This window comes from Carettochelys insculpta, chromosome 17 (assembly GCF_033958435.1).
Source record: "Carettochelys insculpta isolate YL-2023 chromosome 17, ASM3395843v1, whole genome shotgun sequence".
In the NCBI taxonomy this organism is placed as follows: domain Eukaryota; kingdom Metazoa; phylum Chordata; order Testudines; family Carettochelyidae; genus Carettochelys; species Carettochelys insculpta.
This window is the reverse complement of record NC_134153.1, coordinates 22,432,859-22,443,073: the sequence shown is the minus strand read 5'-3', so window position 1 is coordinate 22,443,073 and position 10,215 is coordinate 22,432,859. Positions and strand designations below refer to the sequence as shown.

The following is a 10,215-nucleotide window of genomic DNA, read 5'->3' as shown; positions in this document are numbered from 1 at the left end:
TCCATCCCATCATCTACTCCCAGCTGCTGACAGGTACACCCAGAGCATGGGAGTTGCATCTCTGATCATCTTGGCTAATAGCTACTGGTGGACTGGAACTCATCTAACTCTTGTTTGAATCCAGTTACACTTTTGGCTTTCACGTCCCTGATAACCAGCTCTATGCATTGACAGAGCATGGTGTAAATTACTGCCTTATGTTTGTTTTAAAACCTGCTGCCTGTTAATTTCATCAGGTGACCCCCGATTCTCGTAACAAGGATAACATCATGATCATCATCATCAATAACCGTGGGCTCAGCGCCCGTTGGTGTCTGATGCCTCTCTCACTATTTCCTTCCGTCTTTCCCTATCCAGTGCAGAGTGGCTTAGTTTTTGTAGACTAGCTCTGCACCAATCTACTACATCATCTATCCATTCTCTGTGGGGTCTGCCTCTCCTATTCGAACCATCCATTATGCTGAATACCAGGGTCTTGATTTTTCGTTTGTCATTCATTCTGCAAATATGTCCAAATAATTGTAGCTTCCGTTTTATAACCTTCTGCAGCAGGTTCTCTTTCAGCTGTATCTTCCCATATAATTCCTCTTTGGTGGCCTTCTGCATCCATCCTATTCTCAGAATCTTTCTATTACAACTCCTTTTGAATACCAATATTCTTCTTTTCGAATCTTTCATTATCACCCATGTCTCACGTCCGTACAACATGCTGCTGAATACACACATTTTTAAGACGTGTTCATTTTCTCACAACACTCATGAGTTGCAGATGATATTACACTGCTCAAGATAGTTAAATTCAAAGCAGACAGTGAAGCGCTTCTAAAGGATCTCACAAAACTAGGTGACTGGGCAACAAAGTGGCAGATGAATTTTAATGTTGGTAAATGCAAAGGAATGTGCTTTGGAAAACATAATCCCAGCTACACATACAAAATAAGGGGGACTAAATTAGCTATTACCACTCCAGAGAGAGATCTTAGAGTCAGGGTGGATAGTTCTCTGAAAACATCTACTCAATGTGCAGCAGCAGTCAAAAAGCAAACAGAATGTTAGGAATCGTTTTAAAAGGAATAGAGAGAAAAAAAAACAGAGAATATCTTACTGCTTCTATATAAATCCGTGGTTTGCCCACATCTTGAATACTGCACACAGATGCGGTTGCCTCACCTCAAAAAAATGCCATGGCATTGGAAAAAGTTCAGAAAATGGCAACAAAAATGATTAGGGATTTGGAGCAGCTGCCATTTAACTGAGATTAAAAAGACTGCGACTTTGCAGCTTTGAGGAGGACTATAAAATCATGACTGATTTTGAGAAAGTAAATAAGGAAAAGTTATTCACGTGTTCCCTTAACACAAGAACTAGTGGTCACTCATCAAGGTAGCAGGCTTAAAACAAATAAAAGGAAATATATCTTAATTTAGCACACAGTCAACCTGTGGAACACCTTGCCACAGGGTTTAAAAAAGAGCTAGATAAATTCATGGAGGATACATCCATCAATGGCTGTTAGCCAGGATGGGTGGGAATGGAGCCCCAGCCTTTGTCAGAATGTGGGAATGGGTGACAGGGGAGGGATCACATGGGTTACATCTACATTACAGCAATCTGTCTGCAGAAGTCACTGGCAGAAGAGATCTACTGGCAAAACTTCTGTCGACAGATTGCGTCTACACATAAAAGCAGATCAAAAGAGCAATCTGCTCTGTTGGCAGAGAGCAGCCAGACTGCCCTGCCCTCTGTCGAAAGAATGGCTGACTGGAAGCTCTGCACACAGGGCTGCCCGGTGAACCAGAAGCCCTGTCTGTTAACAAAAGGGCCACGGAGCATCCACACTTCACTTTTGTCAACAGAAGTGTTATTCCTCAGTGTGGAGAGGGATAACGCCGCTGGGGAAAGGGCTCTCTTTTGGCGAGAATTTGTCGACAAAATGCTTTTTGTGTGTAGAAGCTCCCTGAGTTTTGTCGACAAAACTCTGTAGTGTAGACACGGCTTAGATGATTACCTGTTCTGTTCATTCCTCTGGGATACCTGGCATTGGCCACTGTTGTAAGACAAGATACTGGGATAGATGGACCTTTGGTCTGACCCAGTATGGTTGTTCTTATATTCTGGTTTTATAGACTGCTTTCCTATCGCTCCTTATTTGACTTTTTTCCAAACTGAATAGTCCCCGTTTCTTAATCTCTCCTCACTTGCAATCTGTTCCATACTCTTGGTTATTTTTCTTGTCCTTCTCTGTACCAGTCCCATTGCTAATATATTTTTTAGATGGGCTGACCAGCGTTGCATGCCATATTGAAGGGGTGGGTGCACCATGGATTTCAATAGTGGCTTTAAGATATTTACTATCTTAGTGTCTATCCCTCTGCTAAGGTTTCTCATATTCTGATGGAAACATCCATAAATTAGTGTCTATTACAGTAGAGCCTACAGCCTAACCAACATTATATCTCCCATTGTGCTAGGTACTGTAGAAACTATGTAGTAGACAAGTCCTACCCCATCCCAAGAGCTTATACTCTAACCAGACAGAGACAGGAAAGGCAATGAGGGTTGGGGGAGGGCGTATAATCAGTCCCACTGACAGGGTGGTGTAAAAGAGGCAGTTGTCCCTGGGCTAGTGTTTCAAAGGGGCCTGGAGTTCTGGGTCCCCTTGCTGCAGCAGTGCTGGTGTACATGGCTCTGAGGGAGGGATGGGCCTGGGCGTGTGCTGAGAGCCAAATACCCTAGCCCTGCCCCTCCAACCTTTGGCCGTGTCCCTTCTGGGGTGCAGAACTAGCCCCCCACTTCCCACCTTGCCCCAGGGCCCATGGCAGCTGTCAGAGCTGCTGAGTATAACACACAAGAAGGGCAAATAATGTGTTGGCTGCAAACATCACCTTATTCCTGCTGTGGTGAACAGTCACAGGGGGGAACCATGTTAGTCTGTGTCTCCACAAAACAAAAAAGCAGTCCTGTAGCATTCTAAACACTAACAAAATAAGTATCACACTTGAGAATGAACTCCAATTCAGACGTCCCCCTTTGTAATCTGGTGTTAAAGTCGTTGTGTTTATGCATTACAAAGAGAGTTCTTTGGTATCTGTAGTGATCTCAGGAAAACCTTAAATTAATAAAACAAAAGAGCAGTCATGTCCTACTTTAAAGACTAACAAAATAATTTTAGGCGATGAGCTTTTGTGGGGCAGACTCAGGAAAGCTCATTACCTAATAAATTATTTTGTTAGTCTTTTTAAAGTGCTACAGGACCGCTTTTTTGTTTTCTGTGGTGGTGTAACTGGAGTGATGTGGTTTCTACTGTACAGCAGTTTGGCACCTGCTGCACAAGTCTCCCCGCATCTCCTATAGAGCTGTCCCCAGCTGGGCCGGCCGGTGGGCAGCGGATGCTGAAATCAGTTGGAGCAGGGGCTGTGAAAGCGTGGGGCTCAAGGCAACTGCCTTGCCCTAAGACTGAGCGTGAGTGGCTACGATCCCCAGCTGCTGTTGGCTGCTGGGCTACAATGGGCCCCTGGTTTGCTCTCCTGTCCCTGCTTGCTGTCAGGCTGTGACGGGGTGATGACGCTGGCAGCCCATAGCTGCAGGTGTCACCTCCTCTCCTTCCACCCAGAAGCAGCCCCCACCCCAGCCCCGATCCCTGCAGCCCACCACAGCTGGGTCCTCCAGGCTCCAGCGGGGTGGGGATACAGAGTCCTGGGAGGAAAGGGGAGGAAGCTGCCTGCAAGGCACGCGGCTGGGAACGCCCTGGCGGCAGGGCCCGCGGCCAGGCTGCTCGGGGGCGTGGTCATAATGCAGGGGGCGTGACCAGGCTGTGGATGAGGCAGGCCAGGATGCAGCGGGCGGGGTCTGCCCTGCGGGGCCGTCACGCCCGGGAAGCGGGGTGTGTGGCTCGCGCGGCTGTCCGTGAGGCGGGGCCGGTCCGGGCGCTGGGCGGGGCTTGGCTCCACTCGGGGCGGCCGCCCTTATGGTGTCCCGTCAGAGCGCGCTGCTGGCCGGGTGCGGTGGCTGCAGCATGGAGCGGAGCGAGGGGCAGGGGCTGTCCGTCTTCGACCTGCCTAAGGTGAGCGAGTGGCCGGCCAGGCTCCGGCTCCGGCTCCGGCCCGCCTACTTCCCCCGCGGTGGCCGCGCGTCCCGCTGTGCCCTGCCCTGCCCTGCCCTTCCTTTCCGAGGCGGCGGCAGCGCGGAGCCGGGCTCCTTCCCCCCCCCCCCCCCAGGCGGCTGGGCGATGTGTGCGCTCTCCCGCCCCCACGGCTCCGGCAGCTTCTGCCCGCTCCTTGCCTGCGCCGCGGCGGGGGCGCGGGGCTGGTTTGGCGCGGTCCTGTCCCGCGCCTGGCGCGGAGCGGGGGCTGCGAGGGCGGCGCGGCGGTACCTGTTGCCGCTGGCGCCTGGCCAGCGCAGGGCAGCTGCGGCCGTTCGTAGTCGGCAGCCAACAACCGCGGCCCCGGGTTGAGCGCCCGGCCTGGGCGCGTGTCTTCCCCGCTGCGTCTCTGCAGCCAGGCGTTCGGCTGAGCCGGGTGCTGATGCGCTTGGCTGGCCGCGAGTGGTGTGTGGGGGCAGGCCGGGCGTGGGGAAATGGGCAGCGTGTTGCAAAGATTTGTCAGCTTCTGCCCCCAAAAACCGGTTAGACTTTCAGGTGCCCCGAGACTCCTCTTCGGTTTTGCCTGACATCAGCATGCCACCGCTTGGGTCCCTCGGGGGAGATGTTAATGACAAAAGACAAACGCGCCTTAAATGAAACCAAACGGTGCTCCATTTCTGCTGGTTTGTTTTGCTGGAGTAGGGACTGACAGGGCTACCTCTCTGTTACTGTTCGAGCATTAAATGACTTCGAGATTGATGTGATCCTTTTAGAGCTGTGCCCTGCAAATGTATCCCAGCAGTGCTGTCAGTACATAGAGTTTCTAACAGTACAAGTTACGAAATGAGAAGTATCTAGCCGCACAGGAAAGCTCACACAGAAAATTATGTAATAATGAGATATTGGTTTTGGTATGTTGTACCCTTCCCTGCTGTCTTTTCCACCTCTTTTCTGTCCCCTCCCCACCATCCAAGCCTCAAAAGCAAAGGGTGCTTTTTTTTTTTTTGTTTTTACTCTCTCTAGTTTAAAAATAATAAAAAATTGATGGTAAACTTTGTGACTTTTTTTTTTTTTTAAAACTAACTTTCACATTGAAAAATGTCTGAGACTGAGGTTTAAACCTTTTCTTAAAGGTAGCAAGTAGGAAAAAGGGATGTCCTAGGAATGACCTGGAAGATTATCTTTTGTTTGATTACCCAAGCTTGCAAAATACTCGTTAAGCTTCCTAATGAAATCAGTCTTGGAGAAAAGTGTCAAATTGATGATCGTGGATGGAGAGAGTGAAATTTGGGCTCTCCCATGTAATATGATCTTTGGTGAGCTGTTACTCTGTTATACATATTTCATTGGGGGTGGCCACCAACATTTCTCAAATTGGGGATCCTGACCCAGAAGAGAACTGAAGGGGGGGCGTTACATGGTTATTTTAGTGCGGTAGCAGTTTTGCTGCTCTTTTCCTGTGCTGCTTTCAGAGCCAGGCAGCTGGAGAGCGAGAGCTGTTGGCTGGGTGTCCAGTTTGAAGGCAGCAGTGCGGACATAAAAGTGGCAATATCATAGGCTGCCATTCTTCTGTGCAGCTGCTGCTGACAGTGGCTCTGCCTACAGAGCTGGGCTCCCAGTCAGCAGCTACCACTCTCCAGTGGCCTAGCTCCAAAGGCATTGCTGATGCTAGTAACAGCACAGAAGTAAGGGTAGTAGTACTGCAACATCCACTGCAATAAGTTTGCAGCCACCACACTAAGCTCTTTTTTTGGGTCAGGTGCCCTACAATTATAACTCTGTGAAATTTCAGATGTAGATAGCTGACATCATGAAACTTTTTTTTTAATCCCTACAATCATAAAATTGATCAGAACAGACTGTGAACTTAGAAGGGCCCTAGCTATGGCATTTGAAGTGCTGTTTATTGCCACACCGGGGTATAGCATCAAGGTGGTTTGATATATATATTTTTTTTCAAATCAAGGTGATTTAAATAAATTATTTGAATCACAATTTAAATCACCAAAAATGATTTAAATCATATTACCAAAAAATCTAAGCTGGACTCTGTTTAGAGTACATGTAACTTTGAGTAAGCCTCATTGAACTTAATGGCACTTTTGTTTTTTGAGAAAGCAAGTATAGAATGAGGTCCCTTTGGGAAAGCCGAGTTAGGCTGAAATAAAATAGGGTGTGGAATTATGGCATCACCACTATTGTCTGTGGTCATGATGTTCCAAAATAAGGGGAAAGTATTATGTGAGTATAAAGTAAGAAAATGACATTCACTGGCAGTGGACTACTCTGGGTTTCTCGTGCTGCAGCTTTCTGTATTGTATACTTGAGTAGTAGATTCTTAACTTAGTTAACTAAACAAGCATAAGGATAAACTAAAATAACATGTCCTCTCCCCAGCAACACCCCAGAGAGCAAACAGCTTGGGAATTGACTTCTCAAATCACCTTTATACTAAAAGACATACAGGGAGGCTTGAATGATGCATTGCAAAGTGAATTATTATTTAAGTTACTGACCAGTTGATCCACTCAGCCATATTCACACCTTCAGCCACATAATTTTCTCCCAATAAATAGTTTTCCTTAGAATGATTTATTCTTTCTAGTAAGTCCTGCGTCATCTTGTACTGCCTATGCTTGTCACTTTTTTCTTTTAAACTTATGGAACGAAATTCTTTAAAATATTCTTGATAGAGTCTCTATTATACCCAGAAACCATGACCGTTTTTCTGTGGCAAAATTGTGGGGGGGAATATATGAAGCTGTGTGGGTCCTGAATTGTGTCTTCCATTTTTCTTTCTTGTCCACTCCATTGTTCCTTTCTATCCTTCCTCCACCCTTTCCCATATATTGTCTATCTTTACGACAGTGTCTTGACTAACTTCTCTTCTGTGCTTGGCCAAGATCTACCACCACATAAGCACAGAACAAGCACCATTCTATCCATCTTGTGTCTGTTTTTGCACGTCACTTTTTAGTCTTCTGAGAAACAGAAATTGGAAGTCTAGAACTTTCAAGAAGCAAGAGTTTGTAGTTAGACTGGACAGCCTAGAGCCATTAATGCACTTTTACATGTAGCATGTTTGTGATGAGATTTAATTGTAATTGTTATTGTTAAATGGGAAATTTTAGTACTGATTTAAAAAAATCTGGTATTTAATTTTAAAAACAAATCTTTGATTTTTATCCACCCTCTATAGCTTGGAAGAATCGTGCACAACTGCTGCGTGTGCTGTCTTACTGTTGTGCTTCAGTGCTGACCTGGACTTCCCCTATTAGGTTCTGAGGAGAGTTCCATCTACCTGATAAAAGTGCCTTTGCCTCTTGGCTGCTATTGCTGAGAGAAGGCAGCTAGTGGCAGTCTTTTGGGGTGGATGGCTGTCTGCTTTGAGCTGTCCAGAAGCCACAGAATAACTGTTTAGATGATACCTTTCAGTCTCTTGATATGAATTTTATTAGAGCCATTGAGCTGTAGATGAAATGTGTTAATGAAATTGAATTAGATTATGAATTCCATGAGCAATGCAGCTTCTTGTGGCTTTTGTAACCACCATTTAAAACAAAATCTGTTCCAGAATGTTCTGCTTGCAGCACATTGAAAGAACACTTTACAGACTGTGCCAGATGAAAATATATCAAAATGTTTACTTGGTCTCATTGAATTTAGATGCATACACTTTGTGTAATGTGCAGTATGTTTGACATTAAACTGTTCAGAAATCGGCATAGGTTCAAAGCCAGTTTCAGTGTGTCATGTTTAATGAAAAATACTGATCCCTATTTTTCTTTCTCATGCGCACGACCTTCATAGCATATGATCTAAGGCTTTCTGGAGAACCTCTAATGGCTGAGTAATCCTTTGTTAGGAAAAAAAAAAATGAAACTCAAATCTTTCTTTTATATATAATTAGCTTCAGTGGCAGTGTGCTGATAATTACATGTTGAGAGTACCTATCCCAAAATCCTGAGAGTGGTTTTTGTGTCTGAGAGCCCTCATTATTGTAACAGGCTTTCTTTTTCAGAATTTTTGTATGTTTTATCAGTTATTTGCTGGTGACGAAAGTCTGTCTGCCCATAAACATCACACAGATCACAGCTGTAAAATATATTCTGATATTTCATTTAGCAATTTCCAGTATAAATACATCTGAAGTGGGGTCATAAGTTACACCGTACTTACACAAATTGTGTTCATCGTGTTTTGTACTTGGACAGAAAACAAAGGAGGAGAGAGGATGAATAGGAGTAGGAAATAGCTGCTTAGTGTCCTATGCTTGGTCTCTTGCAGATATGATCACCAAAGAAAGAAGCCCCTTGGCTAGCTTGTCCTTTCAATTATTGTGGTCCAAACCTGGCAAAATACATCTGAATCTCCCTCTCTCTCTTTTTAACTCACTTCAATCTCTGGTTTGCATTAGTTGCTGCTGGTAGGACAGAATTCAGCCTTCATTAGGCACTTCATCTAAATGGGTGCCTTCCCAAGCCTGGCCTTCACCCACAGCCCATGATCAGAAGCATAAATGACTGCCTCTCTCGTTTACTCGTCTCACTTGACTGTTAAATCAACGGAGCAGCAGGAGACTGTAAAGACAAGATGTGATCCAGGAAAAACATTGCTATGCAATTTGGAATCTGATCAGTAGCCAAGTGACACGTTACATATTTTTTTTTTCCAAATCTGAAATCAGTGAACCTAGATTACCTCTGCTCAGTTGTAGTACCTTTTGGTGCCAAGAACTGTCATTTTATTTCATAAGAGATATTCACTGATAACTTGGAAAGCTTCATGGGCTGCCAGGAAGAAGCTCAGCACAGGTCAGGACCAGAAACACAATGTCTTTTTCTCTGGAATTCAGCCTAGTCACATAAGACATCCATGGAAGCGTGGAAAACAGTTGGGGGTACCACCTGTGCCTCTGATACCTGCTCCGTCCGGATTCTAAAAGAGTACGGAACACTGGAGACCCCACTGAATAGGTATTGTCAACCCGTTTTAGCAAGAAGGATCCGTCATTCACTCTGAAACATGCAACAGACAATGCCTAAGAAACTCTTTTGACACTAAGACTGTATACACAAGTGCTTGGATGTCGGAAGTATTTTTCCTAAGCAAGTTAACGGCAAAACTAGAAGAGTATTTGGATTGCTGTGTCAGGTTATAGGCTAGGATGCAGTATGCGTGCAGACCTTGTTGCTTTTAGTGGATTACTTCCTGCTGTTACTCAGTGTCTTTGGGAGGGGATGGATGCTACCTGCAGTAGAAAGAGAATTTCTGACTCAGTGTCTTAAGAAAAAATTGCTGTCCCTTACTGGCAACCTTATGAATGGTATTAGTACTCTTACTGCCACCTCATTTCATGATTTGTTTCTAATTTGCATCAAGCACCTGGTTTCATCATATCTTTTGTAGCTTCTGTGAGACATAACTAATTCCTAATTGACAGCATGCATCTGAACCAGCTGAGCAAGGTGCTTCTGAGAGCAGGAATCTCAGCACTTCTGGTACTCTGCCCATTCGAAAGAACAGTAGCAGACGAGTGGGAAGAGAACATAAGCAAGCGTGCAATGTGCTTACACAGTCCGATAGGCTGTAGTGTTTCAGCTGTTATACCTTAATAAATCTTAGGCTCTTCTAAGGCAGGGCTGGTGTTTCTTTGAACTCTCCAAGGTGCTACAAGACTGCTTGTTTTTGTTAGGTATCTGTCACCATTTAAAAAAGGCCACAGTTAAGCACGTGGACCCACTTCTTACCCCCAAAAGCTCATTTGGTAGTCTTTAAGGTGTTACAGAACCCCTTGGTTTTGGGAAGTTACAGACTAACACAGCTACACCTCTGAGACTATTTACCCAACAGGAGAGGTGAGAAAACAGTATGTGACATCCGTCTCAGCAACAGCATTTTCTCTGACCTTGCTGCAAAGATGTCATGTTTCTAATGCTGATTTACATTATCAATCCCTGAAAGGCAGCTTTCTTCTAGAAACGACATCCAGATGTCATCTTCCGCAGCAGTTTCACCACCCTTTCTATATTAGGGAGTTGTGGGTGAGCTGTTATTTATAAACGGTATCCAAATAAGGTATCTCTTCTCCTGGTTTGTGTGTGTGAGACAGATGGTAAAATAGCAGAATTGCT

At 45.2% G+C, this 10,215-nt stretch overlaps 1 protein-coding gene across 2 annotated transcripts in view; it reads left to right on the top strand.

Moving 5' to 3' along the window:
- The first annotated feature begins 3,970 nt into the window (after positions 1 to 3,970).
- ADA (adenosine deaminase) overlaps positions 3,971 to 10,215 on the top strand; it is a 50,004-nt gene continuing 43,759 nt past the window's right edge. For both annotated transcript variants that reach the window (XM_075011366.1, XM_075011365.1), the window contains exon 1: positions 3,971 to 4,063. In XM_075011366.1, the coding sequence (XP_074867467.1) occupies positions 4,016 to 4,063 (48 nt within the window). In that variant the 5' untranslated portion in view covers positions 3,971 to 4,015. The remainder of the gene's footprint in view (positions 4,064 to 10,215) is intronic.